The sequence below is a fragment of the Stomoxys calcitrans genome, chromosome 2 (genome assembly GCF_963082655.1).
Source record: "Stomoxys calcitrans chromosome 2, idStoCalc2.1, whole genome shotgun sequence".
NCBI lineage: Eukaryota > Metazoa > Arthropoda > Insecta > Diptera > Muscidae > Stomoxys > Stomoxys calcitrans.
Window position 1 is genome coordinate 55,902,767 of NC_081553.1, and position 24,058 is coordinate 55,926,824.

Below are 24,058 nucleotides of genomic sequence, written 5' to 3' on the forward strand. Positions count from 1 at the left end.
AATAATGTATGCCATTCGTTTTCCACATCATTAAACTTTTGTGCACAAGTGTGTGCGTGTTTGTATGCTTGTAGAATTTTAAGGATGTGCTTCACAATGAAGAACAACAACAACAACCATAGCAGCAACAATAAAAACAATTCAGCAAAAGGTTTAAAACAACAACTCGAGTTGCCATACATCATGACAAGCATACATCGCAACACTGTCATCGTTCCCACTCTCCCTATCTCCCTCTCTTTCTCTCTCTCTCTTGCACCCCACTAACCAGCCGCCCATCATTACAAATCGGTTTTAATACAAACCTGCTCCCCAATAAGTATGCCAGCATGTTATTTTGTATGCTTATGTGTTTTACATCACACACACACACACGCACTCTCTCACACTCTGGTTCAACACATTTTGAGAAGTCAACAAGAATTGAAAACGAACGAAACATTGTAGTTGTAATTTACAACTATGTCTTTAAACATTTTGCATATGGGCGTTTGGAGAAAATAAAGGAACGGGGTAGGAGTTGAGGATGTTGTTTCTCCCTAGGTAGCATAGATTGTGCCTGTCACAACTGGCCAAAGGGGCCTGCTTTAGTTGGGCGCAACATGATTTGTGTAAAGTCCTTGAGATTTGTAGACCCACTTTGATTTGTGTTAAGAGAGGCATTAAGATTTATTTTTCTCCAAAAAAAAAAAGTGTGTACAAAATTAAGTTTAGGTTGAATGGGTATTCACACCATAAGGTTGAGTTCACACGGAGCCCATTATGTACAATTGTGTTATCCTAGCTGGAAGAGTAGTTTAGGTGAGAAGGTAGAGAAAGAGTTTGTGTCCCAAAATCAGACCTAGATATGAATTATAAGAAAAGCATGGAGAGGCCACCGTAGCGCAGAGATTAGCATGTATGCCTATGACGCTGAAAGCCTGGGTTCGAATCCTGGCAAAAACATCATAATGTTCCTAATGCTGGCGACATTTGTGAGTTACTATGCAGTGTAAAAACTTCTCCCCAAAAAGGTATTGCATTGCAGCAGGCCGTTTGGACTCGGCTGTTAAAAGGAGGTCCCTTATCATTGAGCTTAAACTTGAATCGGACAGCATTCATTGATATATGAGAAGTTTGCCCCTGTTCCTTAATGGAATTTTCATGGACAAATTTGGCTTGCATAGGAAGCAAGCGCCTTCGACAAATGACACCATGGTCCTGGAGATTCTTGGCATGCCTCTAAAGTTGGCACACAATTGTCCGCTTGAAGATCTTTTCTTTCGACTTTAAATTTTTTTGGGGATTTTTGCCGGCGGCTGGTTTCTTATTTTACTTGCGCTTTTTTTCTTGATAGAGTGGGGGTTTACATTGAATCCCAGGGACTGAGATATGTTTTAGACTGTCTGACCACAATACGGTCCTGCAGGCGGAGATCCGGGCGATCACGGAATTCTGTGAGGTGGTGTAGTGTTAACGCGAGGACGTCAAGTGTAAACATCTTTACGGACCGAAAACTGACCATCAGTGAAATAACAATCAGGACGGCAAGGTCACGAACAGTCTTGCAGTGCAAGAAGGAGATTAACGCCTTATCTGAGGATGGCACATTTCGCATCTTTTAGGGTCCCGGGCCATAACGGAGTAAGCGAGAATGAAAGGCCATACGAATTTGCTGGGAAGGCCACAGGACCACCGTCAAGAAACTTGGTTAACCCAAAGCGTTTCGGGTCGACGCAGTCCGAGTTAAGGGCGTGGGCGACGAACGCGCATGTAACGCTGTGGAACAATGAAACAGTCGGTAGGAAGGCGTAAATCCTATGGGGTGATCCGAATCATAAGAGGATGAGTCTATTACTGAAAGGAAGTTAGAAGGAGGTCAGTATATCTTTCGGTATCATAAAGGGACACATAGGACTACGAGCTCACTTATGTAAAATCGGTGCGGCAAGTGATAGCATGTGTAGTGCATGTGGGGAAGATGATGAGACGTTGGAGCATTTCCTATGTCATTGCCTGGCTTTCGCTACGGTGTTGAGACACCTGCCACTGCACGGCCTGATGTCGCAGAATCTTGCCACATCATCTTAAATCTTCCCAATCTTGAAAAAGACGTAGTGGGCCATGCCTTAAGTCTTAGCCAAACTTGTCACGGAGACTTGATCAATGCCAACCACAAAGAGAGTTCCTTCCTCCCTCTCCTCTCTGTGGAGGAAGACCTCCCACTTCTCTGCGCCCAAATCTTCGTTTTGCTTTCCCAAGAATCCCAACGTGCGTTCCGTCGTAAATTTACTGCCCCATCCCTAGATGTAGACCGTAGCCTTTGTGAGCTGGGGGATATCCATCTTTCTCACCAGGTCGATCTTTGCGGGAGCGTAAATACCTCTGACGAGCTGTTTGACGGTATCAATACATTCCGCCGACGCAAAACGCAGCGTATAGATGTCCCCTCTAAACTCGCAGCACATCATTTGTATGGGTGGACCCTCTACAGAGTTCCACACATGTTAACAAATCCAATCGTTAACCAGATCCTCCACTTGGGACCGATGATCTTTGAAATCCTACCGGATGCACAGCCGATATGGATGACTGCATAAGTCAGCTCATCTCTGTTGTGCTTCCTTGCCACTCTGGCGTAAGAGGGCGGCTCCTTACCATTCTCAGCGTCCATCTTCCCCTTCCGTGATGGCTTTTGGAAGTCACAGTCCTCCAAGAAGACTCAGGAGCCGTGCGCTCTTCCTTTGTTTCTGTTCCAACTTTGTCTACCTCCGCAGGACACTGTCTGGAGTCTCCATTGCGGGATGGCTGGCTTGGTTTTCCCAGAGTACTTGAAAGCGGGGAGCTCTTTTTCTTCTTCAGTATTTGCGGGATGGCTGGCTTGGTTTTCCCAGAGTACTTGAAAGCGGGGAGCTCTTTTGCTTCTTCAGTATTTTAGCAGTGTTATGCTCTTCGGGAGATCTGATTCTTTTTTCAGCTTCCGTAGCAGTGCTTGGAATGTCAGTTCTATCCCTTCCAGCATCCTGCACTTTCCTCGAGGTTAGTTTTTAGAGCTCATAACGATTAATGGATTAGGTATATGTCTATAATGTCATGGCGCGGATTAATATCTGCACCCTCTCTTCAATCTAAACTAACCTAGCCTATCCAGAACTTCGTTGTAGTCACATAAATGGCATTTACATACAATTTTAACTGCCCTTAAGGAGGGCTATTCTCCGAATGTTTTTTTGCATAATATTTTTATACTCTCCACCATAGGATGGGGGTATACTAATTTCGTCATTCTGTTTGTAACACCTTGAAATATGCGCCTAAGACCCCATAAAGTATATATATTCTTGATCACTATGACATTTTAAGTCGATCTAGCCATGTCCGTCCGTCTGTCTGTCCAAAGCACGCTCTCTTTCAAAGGAGTAAAGCTAGCCGCTAGAAATTTTGCACAAATACTTCTTATTAGTGTAGGCCGGTTGAGATTGTAAATGGGTCAAATTGGTCCATGTTTTGATATAGCTGCCATATAAACCGAGTATAAAAGATTCGGCCCGGCCAAACTTAGCACACTCTTACTTGTTTTTTATAAAAAATTTTAAACTTGAAATAAATTTTTGATGTTTTTTACTTTTTTTTAATTGTAGGATGCTGTATCAGTAATTGGCGGTGCCATTGGAGCAATGCGTATACCCGAAAAATGGTTTCCCGGTTTGGTTGATTACTATCTCAATTCACACAATATAATGCACGTTTTAGTTGTTATAGCTGTGTACTCAATGCATATGGTAAGTCATTTTAAATATAAAAAAAAATAATTCAAATATCAAATAATCTCAAAAAAATTTAAAAAAAAAAAAACTGAAAGTATCCCACACTTGCCTAAAACTATGCTTCGTTTTATATTTGAAACACCAAAATATATTTTCCTTTTATTCCCTTTCAACATTTCAGGCTACTGTTAAAGATTTCGAATGGATGTCAAACACAAACTGTGAGGCCTTTACCAATGCAACCAGTAAAGTATTGGAGTCCACCTTGAATTCCAATGTAGAACTATGACCATTTGATTTGAATACCTTGTTGAATTACTACAATCGTTTTATGTTCTTATTAAGTTTTAATAGTTGAAAATATCGACAACCAATACAACAACAACAACAGAAACAACGCAATGATTAATTTATCAAAAAAAATTAAAAGTAAAACGATTTTTTGTTTTGAATTTTTATGGAAAAAAAGACAATGCTAAAAAGTTACAAAAAAATAAGAAAAATTAAAAAAAAAACTTCTCCCCCCAAAAAAAAAACATGTTAACAAAAATGAAAACATCAAAGACAAATGAACAAAGAACAAAAACCAAGAAAATAAAAACCAAAAATAAGTTAACAAAAAAAGAAACATTTAGAAAGAAGCAAATTAGTAAAGAACAATATTTCTTAATTTAGAACAAATACCAAAAACAACAAGAACAACATTATTTTGCTCCTCTCCTTAGAAAAACAAAAATTTCCAACAAAAAAAAACGTAAAAGAAAGTTTCAACATATTTCAGAAAATGCTAAAAAAAAACAAACAAAAATCTTTATAGAATTCAAATTTTTAAAAAAGGAAAATCATTTAAAGAGCATTGAATTTCAAAACATTTTGTAAAATATTCAAAGAACATTTTTAAGAATCCAATATCACGGAATATAGGAAAAAGAGCAAAATAAGGCACTTTTACAATACGAAATGCTCGGAAATACCCAAAATCACAAACATTTATAGATACATATTCAATATAAGTTATGATTCCTTGTATTTTTTCACTCAACTGATATTTGCCACTTTGAAAAAAATATGGAAGATTGCACGATTCCCAACATAAACTTTAGGCTGTCGGTACACCACGTACTGCTAATTGTCTTAGCTAGTCTGTGAAGGCCATAATTAACTAAGCTAAAGTAATGTAGTAACTTAACTTAGATAGTCAAGACCAAAGACAGGACTTGTGCACTTCTCCCTCCATTGCGCAACTATGACTCCATTGCCGAATGAAGTAAATCTCTCCAAGGGTTTCCGTAATGTGCACTTCTTCCTCAATTTTTAATATTAAATTTCAATATGTTTTTCCTCAATTCTTTCTATTAAAACCTTTGTCTTGCATGTTTATTTGAACCATACAACAGTTCCAATGCCCCTTTGGCTTGAGTTTCTTTTGCCTTTCTTTAAGTTTATCAACGTATTCGTTATGTTTTGATACTACGATATTTATTATTAGAAATATGGAATGTTGCGTTTATCTATAGTTTGTCAGCCTTACTTTGTGGATGTGGTCATCATCGACAGGCAGCACCATTCTCACATGGTTTAAGTCGAATTTGATTTCTCCTAGCGATAACTTCAGAAATGGCAAGGATTATGAACCCTGATCCAAAGATAGCTGACATTTCCTTTATCCTTCCTTTAATCCTTTTAGACTAGAAAACTGTTATTCTGAGAAAAGTAGGTCAATGATCCTGTAAAGTCACATCAAATTCGCAGGAATACCAAAAACAGACATAGCTTGACATACCTCTGAAAATATTGTGACGATATTCCTCTTTATCATTGAGCTCAAACTTGAACTTGAAAGCACTCATTGACATGTGAGAAATTTGTCCCTGTTCCTTGAAATGTGCATGGGTAAGTTTGCAATTTGCATTACTACTCCTTCACCAGGCGCATTGCAGCTGATTACCGGGGTGCCATGCATGTCGCATTCTTGGGTTCACTCCTCACACTCAGTAGAGGAGGAATTCTTTGCCCCACTATATACTCGGTACAAGGAGTTCTTTCCTTAAGCAATTAGAGTTTTGGAGTGGAGTATTCCGTTGCCATCTGTTGCCCTACTTTTCGACTTCTTGCTTGCGTGCAATACTTTATAGTAGACTAGCCGAACCGGGCCCACTCCGCTGCGCCTTCTTTAACTCTCTTATATCTTTTTAGGGTGTGGACACTTCGACCTGAATGTGGATATCGAATTCGTGCCATTATAGCCTATGACGAGAACATCGGGCAAAGCGGCGGCAACGTTCGCAAGGTACAATGCCATGCATAGTCATTGAAAAAAAAATTCCCCAAAGAGGTGTCGCACCGCGGAACGCCGCTCGGACTCGGCTATAAAAAAAGGTCCCTTATCATTGAGTTTAAACTTGAATCGGAAAGCACTCATTGCGACTCAAATATGGATATCAAAATCGTGTTGCACTTCCAAATCCCTTTCATTTGAGCCCCATATTGCAATGGCCGGAAAATATGAAATATGCACTGGAAATAGATATCGAATTCGTTCTTTATTCCCAACGGCATTGAAGTTCAGTTTAGGAGGTGCTTTAGGGCGTACCCCCAAAACACTTGGCTCTTTCTACTCTCAAATACCTTTCATTTGAGTCCCATAATGTCATAATGGGTCAAATAACCCATTTGACATAACTTTATCAGGAAAAGTGCCACCTTGAATTGAACACAAATTTTAGTGTCATATTTTGTAATTTACTCTCAAATACCTTTCATTTGAGTCCCATTTAGCCATGGTCGGCTAATATGCCTATTTGAGGGTATTTGGGGGTGGGCGACCTCCCATTACTTGGACCTAATGTGTTATGCCATATTTGCCTACTTACTGCCTAATACTTTTCATTTGAGGCCCATATTGACATAAACTTCAAATATATATGTTTGTAGGAGTTTTGGTGTTCGTTATTATTCATCCATTATTATTCGTTTTATGGTCTTCAATACCTATGATATGACCATTTTCAGATATGGGTGGCGTTTTTGGGTAAGGAGGAGGGTCCGCCTCCACCCGATATCTAAAATTTATATAGCCTATGTTTCCTTCCAGACAAACGTACACAATCTATGAAAACTTTAAGAAAATCGGTTCAGCCAAACATCATATAGTCATAATGGGTCTAATGGTTTTTTTTGAGGGGTGGCGTGACCCCCCATACTTCGATCTGATTTTGTATGCCAGATTCGAAATCTATTCACGCATACCTTTCATTTGAGTCCCATATTGAAATGAACGTCCGATATGTCTGTTTTGGGGAGTTTTTGGGGTTGGGGCGACCCGATGGTTACTAAGACCTAAATTTTAATACCTTATTCGTAGTCTACTCTTCAATACCTTTCATTTGATACCTATATTGTCCCGATCGGTCTACTTTTGATTTTGGGTTGTGTTTTTGGCATAAGGGGGAGGGTCCGTCCCCCTTCCGAAATCGAAAAATTATATAGCCTATTGTTTACTTCCAGACCAACCTACACAATATGCACAAAATTTCGAGAAAATCGGTTCTGCCGTTTTTCAGTCTATACGGAACAAACAAACCGAGTCCCATATATCAGTGATTGGCTAATGTGTCCATTTTGAGCGTTTTTGTGGGGGTGGGGTGATCCCCTATACTTCAACATGAATTTGTATGCCAGATTCGTTATCCGCTCCCGCATACTTTTCATTCGATACCCATATTGTCCCTATCAGTCCACTTTTGATTTTGGTTGGTGTTTTTGGGGTAACGGTGGAGGGTCTGCCCCCTTCCGTTATCAATAAATTATAAAGCCTATTTCTACTTCCTGACCATATTCGTAATCTACTCTCGAATACCTTTCATTTGAGTCCCATATTGCCATGATCGTCAAATAAACCTATTTTAGGGGGCTTTGGGGCTGGGGCGGCCCCCCAGGTGCTGGGACTCAACTTTTATTATGAAATTCGTTCTTTACTCTTGAATACCTTTCATTTGAATCCCATATTGTCCCGATCGGTTCACTTTTATTTTTGAGTAGTGCTTTTGGTGTAAGAGGGAGGGTCCGCCCCCCTACCGATTTTAAAAAAACTGTATAGCCCATGTTTCCTTTCAGATCAACCTGCACAATTTGTGAAAATTTCAAAGTAATCGGTTCAGCCTTTTTTGAGTCTTGCGGAACAAACAAACAAACCGACATTTATTTTTTTTTTTTAGAAGCAATAATTTGTATACCAAAAACATAGACCATCCTTCTTCATGTGCAATACATATCTTGTATATCAGGAAATTGTTACCATAAAAAAACCATTTCAAAAAAACGATTACATAAAACATTTTTCTTATAATAAAATTTCTGTGATATTGGGCTCTTTACATCATCAAATCTAAGCATCAACTATGAAAACTAGAAAATTTTCTTCTCCAAAAAAGAACCTTCATAATTTTGTTAACTAAAAAGGCACTCCTTTAACTTAGTAAATAATCATAATTTATTTCTTTAGCATTCTTCCTTGAACCAAAACAAAAAAAAACGAAAATTTTTAGAAACTCAGACTTTCTCTAACTCAAGATTTATAAAGAAAACAAAAACAAAATCCAGGCCTACTAAGTACTTGTTGCTCAAAATAACGGTATTCTTTACAGAGACAAAACAGCTGTTGTTCATGAATAAAGAGAAAAAGAGAGAATGCCTTTTGTGTGTTCTTTGTCCGCTTTTAAAGAGACCAACAACTGTTTTTCATGACTAAGGAGAAAAAGAGAGAATGCCTTTCGTTCGTTCTTTGTCTGCTTTTAAAAAGACCAACAGCTGTTGTTCATGAATAAAGAGAGAGACAGAGAGAATGCCTTTCTTTTGAATATCAATTGCTTGGTGTGCCTGGCTGCTAAAACCCCCACAATGTTTCCAAATTCTAAAGTACTTCAAGACAACTAAACTAACAACAACAAACATGAACATGAACAACAACAAACAAACAAATAAAATTCTCTTCGACTGTGGTACTAAATATTAAGCTAATACAACAAAATTAAAGAAAAAAAACAAAAACAAAAAAATAACAAAAAATATAAGTAAATAAAATAAATTACGGCAAATTTAAGAAAATCAATATTTAGTCTTAGCATGAATGAATGAAGAAGAAAATGAAAATAAAAAACCAAAACAATTAACACTTAGACAACATTTGTAGTTTTCAATAAAAATTTAAACAAAAATTTAGTGAAATTCAAATTGAAATTGTAAAACCAAAGAAAACAAAATAAATTAAAATAATTACCAAAAAATACTCGTAGTTATAACATAAATAATTAAACAATAACGAAACAATACTAATTATTATAATAGTAAATACTATAAATATATAAAGTACTTATATACTTAGAATCTATATACACACACCCCAAGCATAGAGAATGTTGAAAATTGTTATAAAAAAAAAACAAAAACAAAAATAATTTAAAAAGGTCAAGAAAGAAAAAACCAAACATTCGAATTCAAGTTTTTAATTTTAACTACTAACTTCCTTAAAATAAAACTCCAAATACCATAAAACCCAAGGCATAGATTAGAGAATACTATGACAAGGCAGCGTTGCCAAACACTTAATTGCTTGTCATTCATAACTTTCGAGGGACAAGAGAGCAACGGAACATGTGTAACTTAAGAGAAAGCAAAGAAACAGACGAATTGAAATGATCAGCGAGAGGGATTGTTTAATTAAGAAAAAAAATAAAACAAATTAAAAAACCAAAAACAATAAAAGTGAATCAACAGAATAGCAATGTTAAATCTACAACGTGAATGCAACAACTAGAAAAATTATAAAAAAGAAAACAAAACAAAACAAAAATATTTAAAAACGAAAAATACCAAATGTAACTTTAATTAACGAAATTTCCAATGAAATCAGTTTATGCTTCATTATATTACAACAAAAACAAAATATACACATATATATATTCTCTTACTTATTTACCTTAAATAATTAATTCAATTAAACTTAATTAACTCTAAATTAAATTAACTAATTTTTCAATTAGCAAAGCAAGCGAGAGCAACCACAAGTTTATTACCAACAAATACAAACAACAAACAACAACAACAACTACAACAAGAACATTTAATTATTATCTATAATTAAAACCAAAAATTATATTGTACTTAAACCAAATATACATAAAATACATACATAATACCTACTATTACTATTGATACTATTACTAATACATACATACGTATTTCTTACATTATACCTCATTAGTTGATAAGTATAACAACAAATACAACACTGCAGAAACAATATGTACAGTTAGACCGACCGATGTACTACACACAAATATTCGAAATACACACCATAGCCCACAGACAGACAACCAGGCATATTAAATTACATACTAGGGTGTTTTGGGGAAAATTCAATTATTTGTGTAAACATTTCAATCAAGCGCCAAGCAAACCAAATGAAATTTACATTGCTATGTAAAGTGTTTAAAGAGATTGATAGTAAATTTAAATACCCTTTTAGAGTTTAAACCCAATCAAAGAGTCAAGAGTCGGCGTCAAGTTGTCTTACATGCATTTTATATGGGAAAGCAAAAAACCGCCGCGACTAAAATCAGAATCTAGCGTCATGAGAGTCTAAACCCAATCGAAAAGTCAAGAGTCAGCGTCAAGTTGTTTTACATGCATTTTATATGGGAAAGCAAAAAACCGCCGCTGCTAAAGTCAGAGTCTAGCGCCATTAGGCTGAAATACAATCTATTATATTTTGACAGCGCCGCTCTCAATGTTCTCTTCTCTCAGTATAACTCTCTGTGAAAATGTTGCACATTTTCATGAAAATCCGTTACGTTGCCAACAATGTTCAGTCAAGTTGTTTTACATGCACTTTATATGGGAAAGCAAAAAACCGCCGCGACTAAAGTCAGAGTCTAGCGCCATTAGGCTGAAATACAATCTATTATATTTTGCCAGCATCACGCTCAATGTTCTCTTCTCTCAGCATAATTCTCTGTGAAAATGTTGCCACATTTTCATAAAAATTCCTTACGTTTTCTACAATGTTCAGAGAATTTTACTAAAAATATGGTTAGGTTAGGTTTAAGTGGCAGTCTGCTATCAGACTCACTTTGACATTTTCGTCCATTGTGATACCACAGGAATAGAAGAAGGAAGATGCCTTCTAGTTCCTACCGTTTAACCATCCAGATCGCTTTAAAAAGCCCAATAACTTGCGAATATTTACATTCGCTTAATCAGACAGTTTCACAAAGAAATGAGATCCTAAAGAGGAAATCCTTCTGACTGCTAGTGCGGGACACACACACAGAAGGTGTTCTATAATCTATCCTTCTTCGATGTCCTCGCAGCTTCTGCAAAAGTCGTTGCTGGGAACCTTGAGTCTGTCGGCATGTTTTCCGATTAGACAGTGACCTGTCATGATGGACACAATGACTGAGACGTCTGTTCTAGCCAATGACAGCAAAGCGGTAGACCTCTTCAAGTCTAGATTAGGTCATATAGTTTTGGAATGCTCACAACCCCCTCTTTGTGACCATCTATCATACGTTGTCTTTCGGGCCTGGTCCTGAAAACTTAGCTTACATGCCGCTAGAGACATTCCCACAGATTTCAGTATCCCTGGAGTGTGTAGGGTAGTTCTTAGTCTCGCAAGCTCATCCGCTTTACAATTCCCTGGGATATCTCTGTGGCCCGGCACCCAGAACAGGTGAATTTTGAACTGTTCAGCCATCTCGTTGAGAGATTTGCCACAGTCGAGGGCGGTAAATTTTTAACTGTTCAGCCATCTGGTTGAGAGATTTGCCACAGTCGAGGGTGGTTTTTGTGTTTGGAAGTAAGTTCTGCAGGGAATAAATGGCTGCCTGGCCAATGACAACAAAGCAGTAGACCTCTTCGAGTCTAGAATAGGCCACATAGTTTTGGAATGCTCACAGCCCCCTCTTTGTGACCATCTATCATTCGTTGTCTTTCGGGCCTGATCGTAAAAACTTAGCTTACATGTCGCTAGAGACATTCCCACAGATTCCAGTATCCCTGGAGTGTGTAGGGTAGTTCTAGGCTCGCAAGCTTGTCCGCTTTACAATTCCCTGGGATATCTCTGTGGCCCGGCACCCAGAACAGGTGAATTTTGAACTGTTCAGCCATCTCGTTGAAAGGTCTGCGACAGTCGAGGGCGGTTTTTGTGTTCAGAAATAAGTTCTCCAGGGATTTAATGGCTGTCTGAGAAGATATCTATGCCAACTGTCGTTAGGACATTATATCTTAGCCATTCCACCACTTCCTTAATTGCAAGGATATCCGCTTGATACACACTGTAGTCGTCTGCTAACCATTTCGATATGACCAGTTTTAGATCTTTAGAGTACACCCCAAAGCCCACCTGGTCGTTCATTTTGGAACCATCCATATAGAAGTCTATGTAACTTCTGTTACCAGGGATATCGAAGTTCCAATCGGTTCTATAAGGAATAGTGGTACAGTACTTTTTATCAAAAAGTGGCTCAGGTAGGGTGTACTCCACACTACCTGGAACATCGGATATTGTATTAAGGATAACACAGTGTCCGTAACCGATAACTCTGTTACCAAAGGTATTGTAGTTCTAGTCGGTTCTATCAGAAATAGTGGTATAGTACTTTTTATCAAAAAGTGGCTCAGGTAGGGGGTTATCCACACTGCTTGGAACATCAGGCATAGTATCAAGGATGACCGTAGTCGCCACATGACCAATGATAAAGCTCCCTTAACCTCTCGGCAATGATCGCTGCAATTTGTATAGCCTCAACGTCCAGAGGCATAAGATGTAGCATTAAATTCAATGCATCAGATGGTGTCGTCCTCAGTGCGACTGTGATGCACAAACAAGCGATCCTTTGGATCCGGTTAAGTATTGAGCAGTAGATGGACTTTTGAAGCGCCGTCCACCAGACCACAACACCATATAACATTATAGGTCTAACAACTGCAGTATATACCCAATGCATGACGCGCGGCTTAAAAGTTTTAGATACAAACTTCTCTTGTGTAAGTTTCAAGTCTAACTGAATCTTTATTTCAAATTTTCCTTAACGCTAGCTTAATAAATAAATGTTTACAATTAGCTGATGAATTCTTCATAGTATATGTTTTCATTATGGCTCGCTATGGGTGGTCAAATGATATTTGCATTGATCTCTGTTTCTCTGTGGCTGGTTGGGGTAAATGGATTTTGTATATACAAAATCCATTTGCGACAATTTCGTTGATCATGGATTTTTGCTAATGCTGCAAAAATCCATAGTCATAATGAATTAAAATTCTGCGGACAGCGTGGGTGGCCCTGTAACTCCCCCAACGCTTGTTTCGGGCTCCGTCCTCGGAGTCGATGATAGATTTAACTTAAATCTTTTTACACTTTGATATGAAATAAGTATAATTATAATTGATATTAACAAATACAGACATGTATAATGGTAATTTGACACTTTTTGATGTTTTTCAATTTTGTTTCTATTTTGGACATTTTTTGTGTCCAATATTTCCATAGTAAGTTCTTCTTTGGTTGTATTTGTAAATGGTATAGCTTTAATAAACTCAGGGTTTAAATAATGGTGTTTAATAGTGTTTTCGACATTTGTAAAAGATTGATTTTTAAGGTATAAAGTACAATTTTTGTATTTAATCCATTTTGTTCCTTCTACAAAAATATTATGACCACAAGTAGTTTTCATTTTGGTTTTATGAAATTTCTGTATTACAATAGAGCCTGGCGTTATAATTTTTATTGTTTCTTCTGCTTTTTTCTTAATTCTAATGCAATTTTTTATTATGGATTTTGTAAAAATATCGATAATACATTCATCATTTAATTTTACAAGATTGCTTGCTTTTTCCGATTTCTCATTAAATTCGTAAACAATACCGTCTTTTAACAATATTTCTTTGTGCTTAAAACTAATTGTTTCATTTTTATCATCCAAAATTTCAAAAAGACGATATTTTTCATATTTTTCTTTTCCGTATTTAGGAATTAATAGAGTAAATATAATAATATTATGCTTATATAGTAATGACACTAAATCAATATTTTTAAATTCTTCGTCAGATTCTATCAGTTTTGTTTCTTGGTCTGTCAAAATATTTCTTGTGAGGATACCTAATCGGCTGGTCAAAATAACGTCCTCTATTGTGTCGATAAAATGAAGTAAAGAATTAATGTCATTGTGTATTTGAAAACATACTTTCAAATAGTAATAATGTTCCCTAATCTGAGTATTTAATACAAGACTTTTTATTTGGCTGGAAATATATCTTTCAATATTCAAAATATTTTTGTTTAGAATTTCTATCTGTTCCTGTAATTCCTTGTTTATTTTAATTTGTTTGTTATTTTCATTAATAAGTTCGGTATTTTCTGTATCTAAATTATGTAATGCATTATAGATTGCTTTTTCATCCTCACTGTCCATGGTTCCTGCAATAACTTTTAATGTTTTCCCTAATAAGTCAATTAATCCTCTTTTATTTCTTATTTTTGGTGTTAAAGCTTTAAGTTTTGTATCCAGTTCCCTAAAATTCCTAAGCAACGTCCTATGTATATAGTCATTTTTTGTGTCACTTGGTAGCGTTTCATTTAACATCTTAATATTAACTTCTATTTGGTTTCTAGCAACTTCTAGTTCTGTTATATTAATTATGTGTAATACTTTCATATTATACTCAATAAGCCGCACTTCATCCACTTTGATTGGTAAATAACCATTGTTGTTGTCCAAATCGATTATTTCGATATTCTCCGCATGAATTCCATATATCAAAATTATTAGTACCAACAAAGTTGTCATTGTGATCTAATAGAATATAAGATCAAGGAAGACCAATTTAGACAATTATGATAATTATTTGTTATTTAGATATATATATATATATATATGTATAAAATTAATGCAGTAATCTTTAAAATTCGATTTTATGCTCCTGTATTGTTGCTACTAATTATTTCGTTTAACAGCATTACCCCTTCTAGTGGTTTGTTGCACTGGGAATCTTACGTTCTGTGCGTTTTGGAATTTCTTTTTCTTTTTAACATGTGTTTTATAATAAATTTGTTTTGAATTTTGGTCTTTTAAATGAGAGTCGTCAATTTTCCTTCCTTCTATTTTCCTGAATTTCTGATAATTTTTGCCTCCTCTAGTCTCTTTGATATAATTGGTGCCGTCTTCTAGAATTTTTTCTCCTATCCTTGATTCATTCAGTTTATTAATTACTTGTTCCTTTTTCTTTAGCATCCTATCATATATATCCGGGTATTGAGATTCATTAATCTTCCCTTGAATAAAATCAATTGGTTTTATATTTGTTGTACTATGTATAGTATGGTTGTAGAAACCATTTATTTGAATCATCTGTTCTTCTATAGAAATGTCAATTTTGCTTTGCTTGAGAATTCTTAAATGTTCATTGATAGTATTATGTAGCCTTTCAATATCGCTATTGCTATTATGATTTAAACTTGATGTAAAGTTAATTTCAATATTCTTTTCTTTTAAGAACTCCATCATTCCATGTGATTTCATTCCGAGTTCGTTATCTGTTACAATTTTTTCAATATTTCCATAAGAGCTTAAATATCTTAAGATGCATTTCCTAAATTCGGGGTCTGATCTATTGGTAACACGAGTTATAAGTGCTACTTTACTAAATTTGTCTATCATGGTAACAAATATACTTTTATTTATGGAATAAAATACATCCATATGGATAATTTCATGTGGTCTTCTAGGGGTTTCAGATATTTTATAAGGAACTAGATCTGGATTCCTTTCGTATTTTGACAGCATACAAACTTCACAATTGTTTATAAATTCCGATACTTTCTTATACAAATATGGGTAATAATATTTATCTTTAATTTCTTTGTAGTTTTCATTGCATCCTCTATGGTTATTTTTCAAATGTTCATTAGAGATTATCTCTTCTAAATACTCCTCGTCGAGGATATCAATTAATTTCTTGAGACATCTGACAATTTTTAGATTACTATAATCTTTAAATAAGATTGATTTTAATTTATTAAATATGTCATCATCTACAAATAGTGCGTTTGTTTTTTCGTGATCAAAATGATTTTCTATAATTGTTTTCAGGAAATCATCGTCAAATTCCTTTGCCTTTATTACTTTTCTTTTGTGGTTATGTATGACTGAGTTTCTAATTGATACAGCGCCTGATATTATTTTTTGAAATATAACTTGATTGTCATAAATATTTATTGGTTTTTTCAATTCCTTAATTGAATTTAGATTTTCATTATTGTTAAAATTTTGATTTGATGATATGGTATTATTAATTTCAATTCTACTAAGACAGTCTGCCACCTTATTTAGGTGTCCTTCTTTATAGTTTATTTCATAATCATACTCTCCTATTTGAAGTCTCCACCGCATTAATTTCGAATTTGGCTCTTTTAAGTTATTTAACCATATTAGTGGTTTGTGGTCAGTAAAAAGTTTAATTTTCCTGCCATAGACATATGGCCTAAATTGTTTTAAACACCATACAATTCCAAGACATTCTTTCTCAATGGTGGAATAGTTTATTTCGTGTTCATTCAAAGTTCGAGATACGTATGCAATCGGTTTATCGTTCTGCGATAGAACTCCTCCAATAGCAACATTGCTCGCATCCGTAGTAATTTCAAAAGGTAAACTGAAGTCGGGATAAACTAATATTGGAGCATGAACCAACTTTTCCTTCAAAATGTTAAATGCATCGATGTAATTTATATCTTTTATATCTAAAATCGAGTCCTTTTTCAAGTATTTAGTCATGGGTTTAGTAATGTGTGCATAATTTTTTATGAATCTTCTATAATAGCCCGTCATTCCCAAGAATCTTTTTATTTCCTTTTCAGTTCTAGGAATTTGTAATTTTCTTATAACTTCAATTTTAGCTTGGTTCGGGGACACGCCTTCTTCATTTACTGTATGACCCAAAAATTCGACTTCTTTCCTGAAAAATTCACATTTATCTAATTGAATTTTGAGCCTTGCATTTCTTAATTTGTTAAGCACTGATTTCAAATTTTTTACATGTTCTTCTAGTCCATTGGAAAATACAATAATATCATCCATATAAACCATACACTCCCTTTTCGAAACATTTTCCCTTAAAATATTATCTACCAATCGTTGAAAAGTGCTCGGTGCATTTTTCAACCCGAATGGCATTCTATTAAATTCATAATGGCCGTTATCTACTGAAAATGCAGTTTTTTGTCTGTCCTTTTCATGGACTTCGATTTGGTGAAAACCGCTTTTGAGGTCAAGAATAGAAAAATAATTCGATTCTCCTAACTTGTCTAATATATCTGTTATATTTGGAATCGGATAATTATCCTCAATGGTTTTATCATTTAATTTTCGATAGTCAATGACTAATCTAAATTTCTTCATGCCCGATGCATCTGATTTCTTTGGTACAACCCAAACAGGACTGTTGTATGGACTACTGCTCGGTGCAATAATTCCATTACTTAACATTTCCAAAATCTGTTTTTGGATTTCATCTTTGTATATATAAGGGTACCGATAAATTTTACTTCTTATTGGTATTTCATCAGTGGTATCTATAGTATGCTTAATTTCGTGGGTAAAAGTCAATTTTCCATTATCAGAAAGTAAAACCTTAAAATCCCTAATTAGTTTCTCCAATTCTAATCTCTCCTTAGAATTAAGGTGTTCGGTTCTAATTTTCTTTAGAACTGAATCAACATCTATAATTTCGCTATTGATTTTTCCACTAATATCATTAATATTATGAATTTCCGAAATTTCTTCATACGTCAAAATCACTCCTGTATCTAAAACAATAGGTTTATTTGATTTATTATTAATCTTTACACACACTTCTCCATTTTCACATTTATAAAGACCTTCATTGAGAATTATTCCATTACCCTGCATAATATTATTAATTAATACGTCTCCATTTTCTAAAGGAAGACATATTTTACAATCTTGCTCTCCCGGTGGAATAGTTATCTTTACTTTCGTCGTTATTTTCTCAGAAAGTAATGGCAGTTTTGAACCATTTAGAAGTAAATACATCCCTTCGTAATTTATAATCGCTTTATTTTTCAATAAAATGTCGTTGCCTATTAATCCTTCAAAATTATTATTAAAATTGTAAACATAAAATTCAAACATTTGATTTGGCAAATTAAATTCCCTGAAAGCCTTCACCACGGCTTTATGTGTAACTATATGTGAATTTTTTAAAGCTAACATTTCCTTTGGTCCTTTTAATTGTACTATTTTACTTTGATGAAAAACATTTGGATTCACTAAGGAGTTTGTGGCTCCTGTATCAATCAAAAATTTGCACTTGTTAATTACTATGTAGGTGAGTTCATTGGAGCTGTCTGACAAAAATTTCCAATATCCATTGGTGTTGGTCTATCACTATCATTTATTGGCTGATTAGTTGAATCACTGCTAACGGTGTTATTTTGAAACGGGTTGTTTCGATTATTACTATCATTCTGTCTCGGAATATAATTTTGATATTGATCCTGATATCTGGTATAATTTTGATTCTGATGTTGATTTTGTCTGTGTCTTTGATTTTGATATTTATAGTTTTGATTTTTATTAAAGTTCGTATTTTGATTCACGCTTTTATTTCTATTGTCATGAGTAGAATTTGTTTCGTTTTTATTTGGAATTGGATTAGGATTATAGAAAGCATAATTCGTATCGTAAAGTATTTTCATCGCATTCTCGATATTATTTGGATTTCTACAAATTATAATGGAACGCATTGGTTCAATTAATTTGTTTTTAAATACGTCCAATGCTACCCTTTTATTAGCTGCAATGAGAGCATTGTAGCCCGCTTCGTTTTGATGTAATGATCGAGTTTTCATGTTAAGTCTTCTGAGATAAGTTATTATCTCGTCATAAAAATTCTTTGCATTAGTTTTAAATTTAACTGATCTTAATTTATCATATAACTGTTCATCTGTTAATCTATCGCCAAAGTTGTTAATAAGGGTTTCTTTTAGCTCTGTCCATCTTGTAAGGTGATTGTTTATTTCGGAAATGTCCTTAGCCGGTCCACTTAGTTTTGACTTAATTATGTCTAAAAATATTCCCTTCGACAAGTCATCATAGGTTTCTAAAATTTGCGTAATTCTGTCAACTAAGTCAATAAAGGTGTAGAGTTCGCTAAAACTACCGTTATAAACCGGTAATTTTGATAAATACTTTATAGGGTCAACCGTGACTGTGTTAAGTGCCATTTTACTATTATTTAAAATTTTTTTGTCTAAATTAAAACTTTTTTCTTTGCTGATTTTTTTTTATCAGAAACAATTTTTTTTTAGCGTAAAATTTTCACAATTTTTTTTCACAATTTCTTAATATTCACTATTATTTTCTTATTAGTTACCATAAATTAGAGCTATCAGAAACAATTTTTTTTTTTAGCGTAAATTTTTCACAATTTTTTTTTCACAATTTCTTAATATTCAATATTATTTTCTTATTAGTTACCATAAATTAGAGCTGGTATGTTTCTCCCTCTTTCTTCCTTTATCCGTCGTATGGTTTTTCCTGCTGCCCGGACAAAACCTTTTCCTGGATTCCGAAAGTAAATCCTTTTCGAGGATTTATGTTTTCATCCTTTTTCTTCCTTTATCCGTCGTATGGTTTTTCCTGTTGCCCGGACAAAACCTTTTCCTGGATTCCGAAAGTAAATCCTTTTCGAGGATTTATGTTTTCATCCTTTTCCTGGATGGTGTTGAGTCGTGGATACCTTGTAGGATCCTCTTCGACTGCGCCAGTTTTAGATACAAACTTCTCTTGTGTAAGTTTCAAGTCTAACTGAATCTTTATTTCAAATTTTCCTTAACGCTAGCTTAATAAATAAATGTTTACAATTAGCTGATGAATTCTTCATAGTATATGTTTTCATTATGGCTCGCTATGGGTGGTCAAATGATATTTGCATTGATCTCTGTTTCTCTGTGGCTGGTTGGGGTAAATGGATTTTGTATATACAAAATCCATTTGCGACAATTTCGTTGATCATGGATTTTTGCTAATGCTGCAAAAATCCATAGTCATAATGAATTAAAATTCTGCGGACAGCGTGGGTGGCCCTGTAACTCTTAAACCCCCAATGGCTCTCTTGCAGGTGTATAGGGCAAGAGTTGCCTTTCTCGCCCTTTCCAAAATGTTGGATTAGAAGTTCAATTTCCTGTCCATCCAAACACCCATGTATTTTGCGCTTTCTGTAAATGGAACATTCTCTCCTTCCAAGGAGACAGGTTCCACGGTAGGCAAGTTGTATCTCCGGCTGAAAAGAACTATTTCTGTCTTGCACGAATTTATACCTATACCACTTTTGGTAGCCCACAGTGCTGTTGCATGTAAAGCTTCCTGAATTATATCTCTTGGGGTGCTGGGAAACTTCCCCTAACCGCAATTGATACGTCATCAGCATACGCAATAATATATTATTAATAGATATATTCCATAGTAGAGGAGACAGTATACCTCAAGGATCCTCTTCTGACCCATCTTTTTAGATCCCAAGCCCGCCGTAATGCATCTTTTAGTAAGTAAGTTTTTAATAAACTTTCTTGCGGTAGAGTTGGTGCTAGAAACTTCAACTCCTTCATGATTGACATCGGTTTTACATTATTGAAAGCGTCTTCAATGTCAAGAAATGCTATAATTGTATATTCCTTGACAGCGAGAGAACCCTCTCTGTAGCCGACTAGGTCGTGAAGGGCTGTTTCAGTTGATTTGCCTTTCAATAACCTGATAACCTTAAAAATATGGACACTTTAAAATATGGTAACCTTACTTGAAAACACACGATTTAGTGATAAATTTGCAATACAATTTAAATGAATTTTCGTGTGCTTCGAAATTATTAAAATGTGTTAGAACTGCTATAATTAAATGACATCTTTACCACCAGTCTCGCTGTTTCTCTTTCATCCCTCAAATTTGAATGCAGACTCTGCGTCTCTTATTTGGTTTCGCCGCTAGCGATTTTTTATGACTTTGACTGTTGACTCTTTTTGTTGTGTTTACACTCTTAAATGGATCAGTTTTACATAAATTGGTAACATATTCAAATTCCCTTGGGCACAAACAGTTAGCAGTATGGACCGAATGCTACTCTCAACAAATTTTTACTGGAAGTCGATCGCTTATTTTATTTGCCAGCAGGAGAGAGCATGAGTGTGTGTGAGAGCGAGCAAAATTTTGAGATTATGGTAATTGAGAGCCTGCTGAGGTTTTTTCCAGCAGAAATTTGCAGCTTCGTACATACGATCAATGGAAAGCAGCTGTTTTATGCAAATAAATAAAGTCTGTTACTTTCCTGCATATTTTCACATAAAAAAGGTATCCTAACACACCTAATATAAAGCGTGATTTTTAAAGAGCTATAGGATAAATTTTCAGAAAAATCACTTAAAATTCATCTCAAACGGTCCACAGATTAGTCAAATTTTGGCATACTCTTTCCAACATTTCAGCCGGTATCTCACTAATAAATGCTTCAATGTTGTCTTCCAATGCGTCAATTGAAGCGGGTTTGTCTGTATAGACATGAGCTTTAACATAGCCCCACAAAAAATAGTCTGAAGGCATTAAATCGCATGACCTATGCGGCCAATTGATCGGTCCCGAACGTGTAATAAAATATTCATAAAACTCGCCTCTCAATAAGTCCATTGTTACGAGTGCTGTGTGGCATGTGACATCGTCTTGTTGAAACCACATGTCATGCAAGTCAGGCTCTTGCATTTTGGGCGAAAAAAAAGTTAGATATCGTCTCACGGTAGCGCTCACCATTTACAGTTACGTTACGATTCGAATCATCTTTGAAGAAGTACGATCTAATGATGCCACCAGCCCATAAACCGGACCAAACTGTCACTTTTTCTGGATGCATTGGTAGCTCTTGCAATGCTTCTGGCTGATCTTCACTCCAAAATCGGACAATTCTGCTTATTTACGTACCCATTGAGCCAAAAATGTGCTTCGTCACTGAACATAATGAAGCGCACAATAATTTGCATGAGGTTAAATTATAGGCCAAACTGAAGATGTTTGACAGTGAAACAAAACATGAAACGTCCGTGAGCTGTTTAAACCAGTGTTGCCAAAAAGTTAATAGCTAAAAACTCACCCTTTAGGAGCACTGTGCAGCATTACTAAAAGATAATTCGTTACGATTCGAATCATCTTTGAAGAAGTACGCTCCAATAATGCCATCAGCCCATAAATCGCACCAAACTGTCACTTTTTCTGGATGCATTGGTAGCTCTCTTGAAATGCTTCTGGCTGATCTTCACTTCAAAATCGACAATTCTGCCAAAAATAAGCTTGAGCCAAAAATTATCTTTGTCGTTCAACTGAAGAAGCGCGCGATGAACTTTCTTAGCAGAGCACGTTTTTTGATAATAAAATTCAATAATTTGCAAACATTGTTCGTTTGTTAGACAATTCATGGTTAAATTATAGACCAAACTGAAGACGTTTGACAGTGAAACAAAACACGAAACATGCGTGAGCTGTTTAAACCAGTGTTACCAAAAAGCCAATAGCTAAAAAAATCATCCTTTAGAAGCACAGTGCACCATTACGCTGCCAGTGGAAAAATCGCAGCTTCCCAAATAAAGATTAATGAAGTAACAGAGTTTATGTTCACACCTAAAAGAGTCATTACTGTGTCTGACAGAGAGAGAGAGAGAAAGAGAAAGCAACTATCAAGGTTTTCTTCCTCTAACCTTTTGAATCCATGTTAAATTGAAAGTCAGCAGCTCTGCCGAAAACAAATAACAGGTGTAAATGCCAGAATACAGGAGAATGCTAGATATATTCATTTACAGGTAGTGGCAGTTGCCCAACAACAAAATATGGAGTGCACTATCTGTCAAAATCAGTGATTAGTGCAACTCTGATTTTGTTGTTGTTGTACACTGAGGCGGCAGCCCTTGTCGATGGAGAACTCCATCGGGTCAATCCGGTACGTACAACCGGCTGCCATGGGATTGACTCTGATTTTGTGTATGTTACTAGTTTGCGCCATTTTTCGTTGTTTGTGTGTTTAACGGTTCTTAACTATAATACACACACACAATCAAAACTCGTTGACAGATAGTGCACTTCGCGAGAAAAAAAAACTGTACTCAGCTGTTAACGATACACTACCTGGTAATTATGTCATGGAAACTACCTTGAGTGGCAAATGCCGTGAATTGAAATGTCAAAGTGATTTTGAAATAAACTTTAATTTACAACTTATCTTCTTCAAATGTGTTTAATATTTTTGTATATTCATCATTATAACACTGTTTTGTTGCTTATGTGTAGAATATCGGATCAAAGAGAACATCTTTTTGAGATTTTAGAAAAAACTCACAGATGTGTTATCAAGCCTTTGACATTTAAATTTACTACAAAATTAAAACAAAAATAAAAAAAAAATTACTCAGCTGTTCGCATGATCTCACCTTTTAAGTGCATCCTGATAAATACCCAGCTTTTGGGTATATATGGGTAAATACCCGAGTTGTTATCCAATTTACCGGGTAAATAACTTTTAGGTTTTTACTCATCGCCCATCTCTACAAATGCTTCTATCGTTGATTTTGTTGTTGTAGTTGGTCAAGTGACTTTACCTTCTTATGTGAAAATTGATCATAATATTAGTCTATATATCAGGACAGAACGTTAAGCTGGAATGATAAGCCCACCACAAAAGCGAGTTCACTTAGAGGACAATTTGACCCGTTGTGATATCCTGGCAAAGATTTTTAATACCATTTAGTATCAATTCAATACCAAACAAAGGAGGCTGTTAATGATTGACGGCGTCACATTTGTATTCTTGTCATCGCGCCGAAAGCGGTGAAAATGGAAATAGTACAAATTCTAAGAACATTCTGCATCGAAAACATGATAGTCCCTTGTGTGGAAAACAATGCTGTGCTTTGGTGTATTCATATGAAAACCTCTTCCGCGAATCATTGGATATGGAATCCATTGCGAATACAAACAATTAAGGTTGCTCACGGTGCAACATTACTTTTTGTAAATTTTAACAATAATAATCGAAATAAAATTAGATTGTAATTATTTTCAATGGTTTTTTTTTGGTTCAATAGGGGATGGAATAATCAAAACGGTTGGTATTAAAACCAATAACGGTCTGGTGCTAAAACCAATAACAGATTGGTTTTAAAACCAATAGCAGTGCGGTAATAAGGCTAACACCAAACGGTGCTA

At 35.3% G+C, this 24,058-nt stretch overlaps 1 protein-coding gene across 1 annotated transcript in view; it reads left to right on the top strand.

The window, feature by feature from the left end:
- Positions 1-4,899, top strand: part of LOC106096217 (mucin-5AC) — a 165,078-nt gene extending 160,179 nt beyond the window's left edge. The window contains exons 5-6 of the mRNA XM_013263860.2: positions 3,621-3,761; positions 3,928-4,899. Coding sequence (XP_013119314.2) covers positions 3,621-3,761; positions 3,928-4,035 — 249 coding nt within the window. The 3' untranslated portion in view covers positions 4,036-4,899. The remainder of the gene's footprint in view (positions 1-3,620; positions 3,762-3,927) is intronic.
- The last annotated feature ends 19,159 nt before the right edge of the window (positions 4,900-24,058 follow it).